The 16,710-nt window shown below is 49.5% G+C and overlaps 1 protein-coding gene across 3 annotated transcripts in view; it reads right to left on the bottom strand.

Annotated features, from left to right (window-relative positions):
* Positions 1-15,675, bottom strand: part of LOC133354334 (polyphosphoinositide phosphatase-like) — a 28,835-nt gene extending 13,160 nt beyond the window's left edge. For all 3 annotated transcript variants that reach the window (XM_061571087.1, XM_061571107.1, XM_061571097.1), the window contains exons 1-16: positions 15,553-15,675; positions 13,333-13,431; positions 10,827-10,962; positions 10,419-10,575; positions 9,294-9,344; positions 8,815-8,993; positions 7,549-7,680; positions 6,967-7,067; positions 6,687-6,849; positions 5,197-5,294; positions 4,123-4,256; positions 3,609-3,725; positions 3,455-3,500; positions 2,937-3,085; positions 1,053-1,219; positions 286-424 (exon numbers count right to left, since the gene is read on the bottom strand). In XM_061571087.1, coding sequence (XP_061427071.1) covers positions 286-424; positions 1,053-1,219; positions 2,937-3,085; positions 3,455-3,500; positions 3,609-3,725; positions 4,123-4,256; positions 5,197-5,294; positions 6,687-6,849; positions 6,967-7,067; positions 7,549-7,680; positions 8,815-8,993; positions 9,294-9,344; positions 10,419-10,575; positions 10,827-10,962; positions 13,333-13,431; positions 15,553-15,615 — 1,931 coding nt within the window. In that variant the 5' untranslated portion in view covers positions 15,616-15,675. The remainder of the gene's footprint in view (positions 1-285; positions 425-1,052; positions 1,220-2,936; positions 3,086-3,454; positions 3,501-3,608; positions 3,726-4,122; positions 4,257-5,196; positions 5,295-6,686; positions 6,850-6,966; positions 7,068-7,548; positions 7,681-8,814; positions 8,994-9,293; positions 9,345-10,418; positions 10,576-10,826; positions 10,963-13,332; positions 13,432-15,552) is intronic.
* Positions 15,676-16,710: the final 1,035 nt, after the last annotated feature.

Below are 16,710 nucleotides of genomic sequence, written 5' to 3'. Positions count from 1 at the left end.
AAAATAATAAAATCAGTGATTTTATTATTTGATTTTTACCTATGTGACTTAATTACGTGACTTCATTAAAATAAAAGAATAAAATCAGTGATTTTATTATTTTATTTTTATTAATTTGAATTTCAAATTTTTTTTACCTACGTGACTTTACCGAAAGAACTGAGAGTATGAATTCTTGCAGTCACGAAAGCTTCAAATCTAGAATAGAATCCTCCCCATTTGCAGAGTTCACCTATCCGCTTCAACGATTCAACATGCGGATTCAGCGGACGGAAGGGCACACACCTGCGCAGCGCGGAAGGGAGGCGGGTGGCATCCGTGTGGTGGAGGTAGTAATCCGTCGTGAGCTCCCACAGATGCAGCCTCCCATCCCGAGGCACAAACATCCCCAGGAACAGGTTCATTGCATCCTGCTTCTCAGCGTCTGCGCAGCGGGGGAGAGGGGTGGGGGGTCGGGTCACGAACACAACCCGTATGCGAGTCCACGCACGCGAAGAGTACGAAACGATTTGCAGTCGTGGATTGCAGCGCGTCGCGATGCTACTCGTGGCTGCAGCAGTCACGTGGGTGGATCGCGCGCAATGCATCGTCGGTCATTTCGTACACGCACAACCACACAGTTGTGTATCAGTCTAACGAGGAGCCAAAAAATATCACATACATGGTCTAAAGTCCAGTTTGCGAGAACATTTTTCATTGATTAGCATCACATACCTGTCATCCCATACGGTTTACCTGTATTCTTGTACAGGGAAATTGAGTTTTCAGGTCCACACGGCATGCAGCCGTTTCAATACGGGCACAAAAAATATTTTTGTAGGATGAACGTTGAGATTTACAAGAGCACGGGGTGACCAATAAGGTCTGAATTGGTCTGTAATAAGGTAGGGCAACTGATAAGGGGTTGACAGGTATGCATCATATACTCCTGCAGGGCACATGCACATGAATGCAAAGCAGGCCCCACACACACGGCGAAGCGTCTAGCCATGTGCATTGCGATTGGCATTGCCTGAAAAGCGTCTAGCCATGTGCATTGCGATTGGCATTGCCTGAAAAGGCGTTGCTGTAGTAGCGGGAGAGCGTCTGCATGATGTCCCGCGAGTGTGAGGTCCACGGCGTCAGCTTGCGGTAAGTCTTGACACGGTGCACCAGCTGGGAGCCTCCGTACTGCAGGGCCAGCGTGTCACCATGGTCTTCGTACAACTCCTCCAGTATCCTGTAACACGACAACATCCAATAGCCACAAGGAACGTCTCAATGCACAGGCGACAGTTGTGTGCACATGCTGGTCACATTTATATGCTTCCGCTTATGACATTTTTAGTTAATTTAGTAAATTATTTTTGTAATGTATTTATAATATAATTTTTATGCTGAGTGTCTGCTACTGCTGTGTCCTGTGCAAAGCTTTGAGCTCCTTGATTAAAAGCGCTATATAAATGTAATTATTTACGATTAAATTTCGATTTAAAGCTTTCGTGACTGCAGAGATTCATCTTCTTGGTTCTGTCGGTAAAGTCACGTAGAAGGGAAATAATAAAATAATAAAATAAAACATAATAAAATAATTCTCACGACGTTTCGGCCACAACGCAAGCAGCCGTCCTCAGGTGAAGAAATGTATGATTATTATAAGCACAAAACCTCAATTGTATGCCCAAATCTCAATGCAGGGTGTATGACCAGAGTGGATATGATCTCTGCGATGTGGTGACGTGGTTGGTGCTGTTTGTGTGCGAACACTTCGCTCGCATACTGCCTTGCTCTTTAGAACAGCATCCAACTTGAGGTCACAATTGAGACATCTTTGCTGTGCTAGATGTCATTGCTAACCTGAGCGCAAGACTAAGAATTAGGACGTCTTAAGGCATGTGCCCTTAATCCAGCGAGTTGGATCACGCGAGACTGGAGCAATTGGTGCTATGGTGAGCAGATTTATGGCAGGCTGCGGCAGCTTTGAGTATCCGCCCTTTTCTCAGCGTGTGGGATTTCTTTGGGCACTCCTGTTAATTCCCACATGCAATGCTGCGGATGAAGTTCAACAACATAAGGAAAAAAAATAAACATCATAGGCAGGAGCCCACCTGCCTATGATGTTTTCCAAGGCAAGTTGTCCAAGTTAAAATAAAAATTTACACTAGCATAGCTTGGAAGATATGATGAGGCAGCAGTTGTTGCGCTGGGTGGGGGGCACATGTGCAAGATAGGTAAGGGCTAATTGCCAAGACAGGCAATGGAGTGATCTCCATTTACTTGATACAGCGAGCGTGCTGTGACGGTTCCACCTGAAGACGGAGGCTTGTGTTGCCTCCGAAACGTCGTGATTTTTATTTTATTTTAATTAAATTTTTTACCTACGTGACTTTACCGAAAAAACCCAAGAATATGGTCTCCACGAGTCCGTTGACCAAGGGAAAGACCTAAGAGCAGGCGCTGAGATACTATTAGCGCAGATCCTGAAGGTCTCGTTGCCAACTGTGCAGCAGCTGCAGGATCTGCAGCGGCGGAGAGCGTTGCAGAGGTGTGTTGACATCTTGATCTTGAAAATGCCAACCCATAGCCGCAGATGCTATGTACACATGCGTGTAGGTGTATGCACTCAAAGTGTGCGCAGTGTTCTTTGGGTCTTTCGGTAAAGCCACGTAGATAGAACAATAATAAAATTATCACGACGTTTCGATTTGCAACACAAGCAATCGTCATCAGGCAGCTCTCTCGCTATATTTTTTCACCTGCTGACGATTGCTTGTGTTGCGATCGAAACGCCGTGATAATTTTGTTATTTTTCTATCCACGTAGCTTCACCGAAAGACCCAAAGAATACGAATTCCTGCAGTCACGAAAGCTTTGAGTCAAGATTTGTGTGCAGTGTGTTCAGGGTTCCATACGTAGCTGTGCGCATGTGCATGGTAGCCCGTGCGTGCACTCCATACCTGGCAGCGTCGGTGTCAAGCTCCAGCTGTGGACTGCCGAGCACTCCCAGAGCGTACAGCTGATATGCGAGCGCACACTTTCCAACCATGAACTGTGCAGTGTTGGTGCGGTCCAGACAGTCGACGCAGTTAGTCCGTAGTACTCCTGTCTGTTCACACACGATAACACTATATTACTTTGCGCATGCCTTGATAGAAAACGTTTGAAAACTTGCATAAAAAACGCACACACACAAAAAACGCACACACACAAAACTAGCATAAAATACTCCTATATATAGCTTTCAGTTTACTGTCATTGCCAACACTATCCACAGCATGTCCTTATCTTATCATCAACAGTCATGATTAATCCACAGCCGGATGAAGCCCTCCCCATGCCACCGCCACCACCTCCCGTGATCTTGCGATGCAACAATAAATCCAGCACCACGTGCTCACGTGTTGTACATTTCCAATTGCTCCACTGCTCTCTCAATGTGGTGTACAGAGCTGACAACAGGGTTATGAGCGAGCACCTGTAACTGTCGACCAGCCATCCTTAGTCCCCCGATCTCATCCAATCTGCTCACCGACACACACACACAGAGATTCAGAGACGCAGTTCAACACTAACCCCACGAGACTCACCTCCTCCACCAGGTGCCGGGTGTATCCCTGGTTGTCCCTCACCTCTCCTCGAGGTGCAGAGCGTTGCAATAGTAGCTCCGCTTGTTCATGAAGAAACCCGTCTTCCTGAGAACTCCCTCCGCAATGTCACTCAGCTTGTCCAGCACGTTCACATGCTTCCTGCAGCACACAACAAAAACATCGACAAAAAACAAACCTAAGCAGCACATCCACAACGATCGCCGCAACGAACACGACCACAACCGGGCGCACGAGTCGGTGTGTGCGCCCCGTACACATCGTAAAAGCTGATTTAAAGCTTTCGTGACTGCGGGGATTCATCTTCTTGGTTCTTTCGGTAAAGTCACGTAGAATGGAAAGAATAAAATAATAAAATAAGACAGACGCTGTCTCCCCGACAGACCTGGTCTTCACCTGAGGACGACTGCTTGCGCTGTGGCCGAAACGTCGTGAGAATTATATTATTATTTTATTATTTCCATTCTACGTGACTTTACCGAAAGAACCAAGAAGCTCGTAAAAGCTGTCGGGTGCGAGCCGTGCGCGTGGCCTCCACCTCTTGCTGTACTTGGCCATGTCCCACGCGATATAGTGGATGTGGTGCTCAGGGGGGAGGAAGAGGTTCAGGTAGCCGACGGCCGCCAGCAGCTCCTCGCTCAGCAGGCTCTCATGGCGACGCTTCTCGTGACGCTTCTCGCACAAGCAAAGGACGCACGCACACCAGCATGCAAAGACAAAGATCCCCCGTATAGCCTTAACAGACTGTCGGGGGAAGTGCTGTTTGCAAGCGCCTATGAAAGCCGGAACGGCACACGAGGGGGTGGGTGGCCAGCACCACGCCCGGCCGCCTTTCTCTCCCTAGTGGCGATGTTTACTCATTTGAGGCCGAGTAGAACCTAGGGGAGGCCCAGAACCGATTCAGATAATCGTCACTGGTGTTGGACTTGCACTTACACATGATGCTACACCACACACACACGCACCTCTATAAATATACAAAGACCCCCTGTATAGCCTTAACAGAATTTTGGGACAAGTGCTGTAAGCGAGCACATACGAAGGCAGGCACGGCACGCGAGGGGGTGGGTGGCCAGAACTACGTCCAACAAGCTTCGCCTCCCCAGAGTTGATGGCACACCAAACCAGGTATTAATTTAAGGCTGAGTTGACATAGAAGAGGCCTAGGATCGATTCAAATATCCGCCACTTTTGTTACTGGTCGTTAGTGTAAAGCAGACTGGGGTTTGCTGGGTTCCATGCACACGCACACGGTGGCCAGATGTTAACTAGCTCACCTGGTCTACAGGAGGTCATGAGTTCGATCCCGACCCTGACGCCTGTCTATTTGGAGCTTGAATGTTCTCCCCGTGGTCTTCCGGGCTTTCCCTCCGCATTTAGAAACATGCGTTTAGAGTGTTGGCTACTGTAAATTTCCACATGCTCAGCGACTTCATTTGTGGCCAGGTCGTTTCTGAAAAAAAGCTATACAACTCAGTGGGCCTCACCTGCTAAAATAAATATGTTTTTTTAGTTTAGTACATCTCCTGGCACAGGTGTGCCTTGTACATGGCACTGCCACGGCATGTACGAGGTGTACGGTGCTCTGCGCACGAAATGCCTCCAGGATCACCTTGACCAGGTTGAGGATGACGATGGGGGAACCAAATCGCTGCAGCATCTGATCAAAATGCAGCCCGGCCACCAGCATGTACGGGTCTGCCTGATCCACTGGGAAACAAGGGCAAGACAGCAGCTAGCATTGGATATTTGCTTTAAAAAAACAGCAACAGCAGCAATCACAGTTGACATAACTTAATAACGTAGATTTTGATATAAAGCTTTCGTGACTGCAGGGATTCATCCTCTTGGTTCTTTCGGTAAAGTCACGTATAAGGGAAATAATAAAAATAAAGTCTAATACAGTGATACCTCGGTTCACGAACGGTTCGGTTCACGAACAACTCGGTTCACGACCAGAAAATTTCATAAAAATATGCTTCGGTTCACGAACTCCGCTTCGGTTCACGAACAGGAGCCGCGCCCATTTTTATGCTAATTTCAGGCTGTCACATGGTCGTGATTTATTGTAACGGGAGTGAGCAATGCAAAATCAGCCGAGGGAGTACCCGCCTCCTCCTCCTCCTCCTCGTGGGCTCGCGACACGTGGTGCGCCCGCCTCTTCTGCCCTTCACGCGCAGGCTACACGCGCGCGCGGACGCACGCACGCGCGCGCGCACGCACGCACGCGCACGCGCATGCACGCGCGCGCACCCCGGAATGAGCGGAGAGGCACACATGCGCCAGCTGTGACAGTCATCCCTCTTCACGTATTTTCGTCAGCGTTGACCACAGCCCCCCGAAACGATCTCTCCTTGAAAAATCCATTATGCAAAAATGGAATGAGTGCCATGACTTTTTTGAAAAGCACCACCCCAACATAGCTGTCACGAACAGAGTGTTAAATCTCATGAATGATAATGTGGTCTCTCATTTCCGGAGGGTTATGCAGTACTACAGCAATGTGTATTGTCATTTGTTTCATATTTTTGTGCTTCAAAAACCAAAAAAAAAGGTCAGAACGGATTAACCGGATTTACATTGAACCCTATGGGAAAATGTGCCTCCGTTCACGACCAATTCGGTTCACGACCAGAGTCATTTCACGAAATAAGTTCGTGAACCGAGGTATCACTGTAAAATAATATTTTATTAATAAAAAATAAAGCATAACAAAATCATATATTATTTTATTGTTTTATTTTTATTATTTCCCTTCTCCGGACTTTACCGAAAGAACCAAGAAGATTAATAACGTAGGTTTTTTCAAGTCATTATCATGATGGGTAATTGATTTTGGGTTAGACCTCCAAATGATCTCATGACCGCATCTGTGTCATTAAGAAACCTCCATGACCGGACACAGCCAAACAGATCGTCCCATGGACGCAACCGGTTTTAAAACTCGCCAATCATCGTCGCTTTAGCTCATCGGGCGAGCTGACGACCAAATGCCCACAAAACACATCTCGCGGTTTGATGCGTTTCTCTTGAAAACTGCGGCAAGTCATCGCCGGGGACAAGATGCGGGCAGCGAAGAGCAAGTGCACGGGCAGGACGCACGCGTGATGGGTGGCTTGGGGATCATGGAGGAGATATCCTGGGACCAGTGCAGCGGCACGGAGCCACGCAGCTGCACGTAGGAGGAGAAGCGGCCGTGGGCGAAGGTCATCACCGAGGCGTCCTGCACGATCTGCTCCGTCTCCACCTCGTTCGCCACATCCCCCTGGTGCGGTGACAAAATTGTCGCCATCACAGGTGTCACCGCGGCGCACGGCTTCCGCGGAGCGGCTTAAACGAGTCGGCGAACGATTAGACGCGACGTAGTGGAAATTTCCGGCACCTCGGAGTTTGCTCCCCTCTTGAGAAATCTTGTCCCGGCAAAGCGAGCAGAGCGGCGCGCGATGAGGGTTATGTAGACTGGCCGTCCGTACACGACGAGCTCTGAAGGTCGGAGATCAAGGGAAACACACAAAGTCTCTGCACGACTTACACCTGCCACACAAACGGTGAACTTCCTTTGCACCGTACGTAGCCGACCGTGCTAATTCCACTCCCCCACACCGTCTCGTCACAAAAGTGACTCCGTGCTCATATCAACATTCATGTGGTGTTCATCTCCAGTTTAGAGCCCTGAGCAAGTAATGGAAATTCCACATTCCTGTGGCGGGGGCGTGCCTATCCATAGGACAACCAAGTGGTACTGATTTTGGAGGTCAGATGAGCTGAGTCAACTCCCAACCAGGATATTAACTTGCAGCCTTCCGATTGCGACCTGCTCATTGTACCACCGAGCCACTTGGCCGGTTACGCTTACAAAATGCTCGGACACAAGCGCCGCACAGTGCTCGACATGCCGTTGAAGTTCCACAGGAGACTCTATCGATTGATTGGAGGGGAGAGGCACGGGGTTAGGACAGGATACTGGATTGTGCACAAAATCCATGTGTGATGTGCAGGACCCAATCTGGATGGACGCTCCCTTGGAAGGTCTCGAGCAGAAAACTGTTCCACACATACTTCTTGCACGAAGCGCAGCGCACGCCGGACCTGCTGCCTGCGCACCCCACACAGTGACACACACCACACGGGGAAGGATGTGGCGAGGTGACACACAGCACACGGGGACGGACGCTGACGAGGTGACACAGCACACAGTGACACACACCACACGGGGAAGGACGCTGACGAGATGACACACACCACACAGGGACGGACGCTGAAGAAGGGACACACCACACAGCGACGGACGCTGGGGAGGTGACACACCACACAGCGACGGGCGCTGGGGAGGTGACACAGCACACAACGACGGACGCTGGGGAGGTGACACACCACACAGCGATGGACGCTGGGGAAGTGACACACCACACAGCGACGGGCGCTGGGGAGGTGACACAGCACACAACGACGGACGCTGGGGAAGTGACACACCACACAACGACGGACGCTGGGGAAGTGACACACCACACAGCGACAGACGCTGGCGAGGTGACACAGCACACAACGACGGACGCTGGGGAGGTGACACAGCACACAGCGACGGACGCTGGTGAGGTGACACAGCACACAGCGACGGACGCTGGGGAGGTGACACAGCACACAGCGATGGACGCTGGGGAGGTGACACAGCACACAACGACGGACGCTGGCGAGGTGACACACCACACAGGGACGGATGCTGGGGAGGTGACACAGCACACAGCGACGGACGCTGGGGAAGTGACACAGCACACAACGACGGACGCTGGCGAGGTGACACACCACACAGGGACGGATGCTGGGGAGGTGACACAGCACACAGCGACGGACGCTGGGGAAGTGACACAGCACACAGGGAAGGACGCTGGTGAGGTGACAGCACACAGCGACGGACGCTGGCGAGGTGACACACCACACAGGGAAGGACGCTGGCGAGGTGACACAGCACACAGGGACGGACGCTGGCGAGGTGACACACCACACAGGGAAGGACGCTGGTGAGGTGACACAGCACACAGCGACGGACGCTGGCGAGGTGACACACCACACAGCGACAGACGCTGGGGAAGTGACACAGCACACAGCGACGGACGCTGGGGAAGTGACACAGCACAAAGCGACGGGCGCTGGCGAGGTGACACAGCACACAACGACGGACACTGGGGAAGTGACACACCCCGTGTCATATGGAGTGAGTGACTCCCCGTACCATGCGAGTGGTGTGGGGCCAACCCCTCTTCCTCGAAGATGTCAAAGCTGCTGGGCGGGGCGCGGTGGCTCAGTGGGAGGACGGACGCTTGGGTTGCGGATGTGGAGGGGGGGGTGTCTCGCGCCGTACCCAACATTGTAAGATTGTACTGGAGCGAGTGCGTGAGGTTGTAGCTGTAGCTGTGGTGAAGAAGACGACACGCAGGAGCTGTTACAGAAAATCAGTAGCCGTGGTCATTATTCACGAGGTATTGTGGGAGCTTTCATATCACTGGCAAACAGCCGTAATTAACAATACAATAAGAAAGGGTGCCTTTCTCAATAAGCCATTGCAGTGCACAGTCAAAAAAGGCACTGCATATCCTGACATAAAATACAGTAATGCTGAAGTCATGAGCAAGATTTAGAATCTGTTACTCTTATTTACCGTTGTATTTGTAAACTATGTCCTTGTTGTCTACATACAAGTAAGTGCATTACCTAAAATAGAAGTTGCTTGAGAGGTCCACATTTTGGAAAATCTTCACATATCTGAAACACAGCAAGAACCATGTTAGCGATTCTATTCCTGGATGAAACACTCCCAATCTGAGCATCGCAAACTCTGCTCAGAGCATGACCATGCTTCCTGCAGCTGTACTGAGTCCATGGGACCAGACCAGACCAGACGCTTTGCTTGATGGTGCCACCTGGGGTGGGTAGATCTTAGTGACGCGGCTCAGCGGTTTGTTAGAGGTTCGCGGTTTAGGATCCCACGGGCCGCCCTGGTTAATAGTTCGAGCATAGTAACCATAAAACAAACATTGTCCGCTTCACAGTGGCTGGTAAAGATCCCGCGATGTCATTCAAAGAGTAGGCCATTGTGTGTCGACATGGTGAAAATGTAACCTCGCTCTCCCCTACCGCAAAACTACTGCAGACTACGTGAAGCACAGTGCCTACGTGATAGCCTTGCGCTTAATGGTGTGAAAACCGAACTATACTCGTGATTTGACCCGATTCAGAGAAACCGATTATCCGCACGTGTGCAAGAAAAGTGAAGTCGTGTGTGAGAACACCCATTGAATAACGCGTCACAAGTTTCACCCACTGCACAGCTGACATTCCATAAGCTCAGTGAAAGCGCTCTTGGCGCCGAACCACAAGTGTTTGATATTTTTTTTAAAGCAGAGAGTAACACTCCTAATGTAATACATTTAATTATACCAAACATTAAAGCTCCACACAGGCTTATAGATTCAATGACATCCGGTGTCAATTGTTTTTCTTCCCTGTAGTAGTTTACAGATTCATCTTCTTGGTTCTTTCGGTAAAGTCACGTAGAAGGGATATAATAAAATACAATTTCTTGCTGTGGGTTTCACACCTGATGATGATTGCTTGTGTTGCAATTGAATCGTCATGATAATTTAATTGGTTAATTTATTATTATTTTATTATTTCCCTTCTACGTGACTTTACCGAAAGAACCAATAATATGAATCCCTGCAGTCACGAAAGCTTTAAATCGAAAAATGAAAGACAGCTTTCGACTCGGTTATAGACGTGGGAGAGGGGGGGGGGGGGTTTGGCGCTTGAATAAAAAAAGGAGGAATCCAAAGGTACCTGGCTTCATCTGGGTGGCTGACGCGCACAGATTCGTGGGGGATGTACGTCATCACGGTGTCCTCAATCTTGTAGATGCTGTGGCCCCCGATATCGGCCACCTTGCGACGCTTAGTAATGAGCACCATGTAGTAGCCCTCCAGGAAGCGCACAAACCCTTAAGGAGGCAACGCACAATGCAGCACACAACTGTGGAACACGATCCCAGTAAAGCACTCACCACGGCACACGGTGCATAACGAAACACACCGCAATGCAGCTCCCAACACAGCAAACCGATGCAGCACAACACAACGCACTGAACATCGCACAGCAGAGCGCCAACGCAACTACAACTCGGCTAGCAACACGGCGAACGACGCAAGACACACACGGGTAAATGCTCGCTACCGTAGCGCCGAGTCTTACCGACGATGCCGTGCGCAGTTGTGGCACGAGAAAGGCCCGGGAGGCCGAGGAGGGGCCCTCTCGCGCCGGAGCGAGCACGGTTGCCCAGGTCGAGGCGGCCCAACAGATCACGCACCTCTGCCTCGCTATACACGTGCTGCATCAAGCACAGGTCACACACAACATTTAGATTGAAAGCTTTCGTGACTGCAAGGATTCATCTTCTTGGTTCTTTCGGTAAAGTCACGTAGAAGGGAAATAATAAAATAATAAAAATAAAACATAATAAAATAATTCTCACGACGTTTCGGCCACAATGCAAGCAGCCGTCCTCAGGTGAAGAACAGGTCTGTCGGGAAGACATTATTTTATTATGCTTTATTTTTATTATTTTATTATTTCCCTTCTACGTGACTTTACCGAAAGAACCAAGAAGATCCCACGCAACAGCAAGCGTCAGTGTCCTTCGAAATAACGTGGGTGGGTAAAACAGTGCCCCGTATATATAAAACAAATTTTTGTAAAAATTATGAAAATGTATAAATAAATAAGCAAATCAACTGAACAGCGTGCAACGAATTTAGCATTTTCACAATCTGAATCAATCTCCATTTAGTAGGCAGCCCCGCTGGCAAAATGAGCCACTGAGCAGATCACGCAGCAAGCTACATGGCATGTAAAAATGCAGGCAGAGCTCACTCGCCTGCGTCATGAGCTAGGCCCACCACCGGGCTCTGTGCGTTCATGGGAACGCAGCACGGACCACGTCTATTGAAGTCTGGCGACATGCTGGAGTGGTACAGTGAGCATCGTAGATATTTTCGAACAGCTGCCAGCATTACAAATCCACATGAACGTGTGGGGCCACTGCATCCGATGTGAAACTCAAAACACTGGACACAATATGCATTTTCTTGGTTCTTTCGGTAAAGTCACGTAGAAGGGAAGTAATAAAATAATAAAAATAAAACATTTTTATTATTTATAAAACATTTTTATTATTTTATTACTTCCCTTCTACGTGACTTTACCGAAAGAACCAAGAAGATGAATCCCTGCAGTCACGAAAGCTTTAAATCGAAACATTAATATACATTTGTTAATATTTATTACGAATTATCGGTTGACTTTATTTAACCTTGGCAACTGCACAAGCTGCTCTGCACTCAGGCCCCAGGGTTCATTTGAAAGGTTATCAATTCATCTTCTTGGTTCTTTCGGTAAAGTCACGTAGAAGGGAAATAATAAAATAATAAAAAATTAAACATAATACAATTATTCTCACGACGCTTCAGCCACAACGCAAGCAGCCGTCCTCGGGTGAAGAACAGGTCTGTCGGAAAGACAGCGTTTTGTTGTGGCCGAAATGTCGTGAGAATTATTTTATTACGTTCAATATGCATTTTGCCGCTCAGCGGGTTGACGGAGGTCAAAATGCGCACGACGTTCACTGGCATGTGCACGGCGCGTGAGGAGGCAGCATTTATACAGCAAGCAAATAGGTCACGTGTGTGTGCACAGTCACACAAGCGGGGAACACATGTCACAGGGTGTGCAGGACACACCGAGGGATCAACACGTGTAGGGTACGCAGTACACAGGGAGGGGAACACATGAAGAGTACGCAATACACAGAGAGCGGGATCACACGTGTAAGGTACGCAGTACACGGGGAGCAGGATCACACGTGTAAGGTACGCAGTACACGGGGAGGGGAACACATGAAGAGTACACAACACACGGGGAGAGAACCACACGTGTAGAGTACACAGTACACAGGGAGAGAACACGTGGAGAGTACGCAGTACACAGGGAGGGAACACACGTGTAGAGTACACAGTGCACGGGGAGGGAACACGCGTGTAGAGTACGCAGTACACAGGGAGAGAACACGTGTAGAGTACACAGTACACAGGGAGAGAACACACGTGTAGAGTACACAGTACACAGGGAGAGAACACGCGTGTAGAATACGCAGTACACGGGGAGAGAACACACGTGTAGAGTACATAGTACACAGGGAGAGAACACGCGTGTAGAGTACGCAGTACACAGGGAGAGAACACGTGTAGAGTACATAGTACACAGGGAGAGAACACGCGTGTAGAGTACGCAGTACACAGGGAGAGAACACGTGTAGAGTACACAGTGCACGGGGAGGGAACACGCGTGTAGAGTACGCAGTACACAGGGAGAGAACACGTGTAGAGTACACAGTACACAGGGAGAGAACACACGTGTAGAGTACACAGTACACAGGGAGAGAACACACGTGTAGAGTACATAGTACACAGGGAGAGAACACGCGTGTAGAGTACATAGTACACAGGGAGAGAACACGCGTGTAGAGTACATAATACACAGGGAGGGAACATTAGTGTAGAGTACGCAGTACACAGGGAGGGAACACACACATATTCTCAACTGTTTAGCACCAACAGAGTACACAGTACACAGGGAGGATACACACATGAAAAGTACGCAGTGCACGGGGAGGGAACACACGTGCTGAGTACATGAAAGGCACCTTGTCATCACTGAGGCTCAGCTCACGTGGCTCAGTGCGGTCAATCTTGAGCACTCGGAACTTGGAACCTGCGTCGTTGGAGCCCACGAGGAAGAACCTCTGAAACAAACCGAGTCCCACCGCGCCTGTCAACGCAACATACCAACGCGGCTCTCGGACAGCATCGGTTTCTTGCCGCAACGTTAATCCGGCCCAGCAAATTCTGCCACGTGTCCGTGTTTTGTTTTCAATGTCCTACGTCTGTTTTCCTCAAACTCAGTCTGCAGTCTGTGTGTTCTACTAACACACGTTCAAATGCCCCCGCGTGTCTGTGCACGACTGTACACGGTATTGTGTCTGTGTGTTTGTGCATGAATGTGCAAAGGAAAGCGTGGCACTTGCTATACCCCGTGCTACAATTGCACTTTCCCAGGTTCAATTCGTGGCCAGGTACCTGTCAATTATACAATACAGTCTTCAATTATATACTATCTCTTTTGCAGCTGCATTTCCAGAAACTTTTAAATAAACTTTCGATTTTGAGAGAAAAAAAAATATGTGCATTATACATTTAAAAAATACAGTAATTAAAATAAGGTTTAGGCTTTTCCAGGAGATTTAGATTTGCAGAGCAAAGGGGGTCTTCCAGGGAGAAAAGTGTGATGTGTGTGGTAATAGTTTCAGAGGTGCTCGCTAACAGCACTTGCCCCACCATTATGTTAAGGCTATACGGGGGATATTTGTCTTTGTGCGAAGTGGGAAGCAATGGTGTAGCGGTTAGCGCTACGCTGCACTACGAACCAGTGGCGGCTCCTGCAAAATCTCTCAGGGGGGGCAAATGTCTGGATGATTGATAAGGATAAGGTCCACCCATGCAATGGATAAATTAACAGCTTAAGCATGTAAAGGCAACTTCACTTCTTTAATATTAATGAAAAATAAAGTGATTCTTACAATACATCTTGTTTGTTTCTATACTCACTATTAAAACAAACCACTCAAGTTTATTCTATTAAAGATTCCACTTGGTGGCGATAAATTATATTGTTGGATGAAACGTGCTTACGTATGATGACGTTAGCACGTATGATGACGTAAGCACGTTAGGGCGAGCCCTCCCGGAAGCCATAGAGAATGCATTGGAGCGCCCGCCGTTCGAAAAAAAACATCTTTCAATGTAAGTCTATAGGGCCACTCGGGGCGATTCTCAGCCGGAGTGAAATCGCCCAAAAAGAGGCGGTACTCCACAGAACGTGACATGACGCTGATTGGACTATATCCAGAGGCTGCAGTGACGGCTAGCGTGACTCTGTGGTTGAATGACATTGGTGGTGCGTCGCCCAATCGCCCTAATGAAGAAACCGCCCCTGCTACGAACCCAGCGAGCCGAGTTCAATTCCCGCTCAAGGCCAACACCAGTGACGATTATCTGAACCGGTCACGGGCCTCCCCTAGATCGACTCAGTGAGTACCTGATGCGGTGTGTAAACATCGCCACGTGGGAGACAAAGGCGGGCGGGCGTGGTGCTGACCACCCACCCCCTCGTGTGCCGTGCCGCCCTTCATAGGCGATCGCAATCAGCACTGCCCCAACAGTTTGCCAAGGCTATATGTGGGATCTTTGTCTTTGTGTGAAGAGTTGACGTGTGGAGTAATTAACTCAGGCACCAGCCCACGAAGAACTCTGAAGACAGTCACAGCGATCTTGTTATACTCAGTCCGACATTTGATCTGCACCTAGTGGAGTTGGCATTGGAACCTAGTGTGTGTGTGTGTGTGTCTCTTCGAGTCTAGGGGCCGTCCATAAATGACGTCACGCGATTTTGGACGATTCTTGACACACCCCCCCTCGTCACACGGCATCACAAAAGTCAGACCCCCCCCTCAAATATGACGTCACAAAGCTCTGCCCACCTCCCCAAAAAATAAAACATGCTTCAAATCGCTTTAAACTATTGTCATTATAGTGTGTATTTAATGTGCCGCTGCACTCTGATGTTGTAGAAGAAAACATTTATTACAAAGTATATTTAATTAAGTAGAACGTGTTGTCCGTTTTCATTTAAAGTTGCGCATTTTGATGTGACGTCACATTTCTCAAACGCCCCCCTTCCTCGTCACACATGGTCACAAATGTCTGACCCCCCCCCCCAGGTGCGTGACGTCATTTATGGACGGCCCCTACTGCACGTCGCGAGACAACACAAGGCCGATGATGACGGGACGTGGTCCACCGCTCACCGCGCGAGTTTCGTACAGCACCAGCTTCTGCACCGAGCTGATGATCGGACAGGCGTCTGCCATGACGCCACCTGGAGAGACAGACAAAGTGGCGGCATCAGCCCACAACGAACTCTCTGCTGCTGCTGCTGGGGTGGAAAGAACGTTGCCTTCGTCGCTTTCCACCGAGCACTCGAGGCGTATTCAGCCGGTGTTTCCGTGACCGCTGGGAGCCGTGCTGGCTCGGGTCACTAAACAAGAGAGCCATGCTGGCACGGGTCACTAAACAAGAGAGCCGTGCTGGCACAGGTCACTAAACAAGAGAGCCGTGCTGGCACGGGTCACTAACCAAGAGAGCCGTGCTGGCACAGGTCACTAAACAAGAGAGACCCGTGCTGGCCTGGGTCACTAAACAAGAGAGCCGTGCTGGCACGGGTCACTAACCAAGAGAGCCGTGCTGGCACAGGTCACTAAACAAGAGAGCCGTGCTGGCACAGGTCACTAAACAAGAGAGACCCGTGCTGGCCTGGGTCACTAAACAAGAGAGCCGTGCTGGCACGGGTCACTAACCAAGAGAGCCGTGCTGGCACAGGTCACTAAACAAGAGAGCCGTGCTGGCACAGGTCACTAAACAAGAGAGACCCGTGCTGGCCTGGGACACTAAACAAGAGAGCCGTGCTGGCACGGGTCACTAACCAAGAGAGCCGTGCTGGCACGGGTCACTAAACAAGAGAGCCGTGCTGGCACAGGTCACTAAACAAGAGAGACCCGTGCTGGCCTGGGTCACTAAACAAGAGAGCCGTGCTGGCACGGGTCACTAACCAAGAGAGCCGTGCTGGCACAGGTCACTAACCAGAGAGCCGTGCTGGCACAGGTCACTAAACAAGAGAGACCCGTGCTGGCCTGGGACACTAAACAAGAGAGCCGTGCTGGCACGGGTCACTAACCAAGAGAGCCGTGCTGGCACGGGTCACTAAACAAGAGAGCCGTGCTGGCCCCGAGTATCTGTCACCGATAACCATGATTGTTATTAGTAGTAGTATAATGATTGTTATTGTAAGGCGATGTCTGTCAACGCACTATCACATCACTACTACTCATTGGTCAACGGCATTTGACAGCAACATCAGACAATGCAGCAGCAGTGTTCGGTAGCAGTTTGATTCGCCTCACCAGAAT

Source organism: Lethenteron reissneri, chromosome 6 (assembly GCF_015708825.2).
Source record: "Lethenteron reissneri isolate LAM-NWPU_2019-01 chromosome 6, ASM1570882v1, whole genome shotgun sequence".
In the NCBI taxonomy this organism is placed as follows: domain Eukaryota; kingdom Metazoa; phylum Chordata; class Hyperoartia; order Petromyzontiformes; family Petromyzontidae; genus Lethenteron; species Lethenteron reissneri.
The sequence above is the reverse complement of the archived record's forward strand: the minus strand, read 5'-3'. Positions and strand labels throughout refer to the sequence as shown.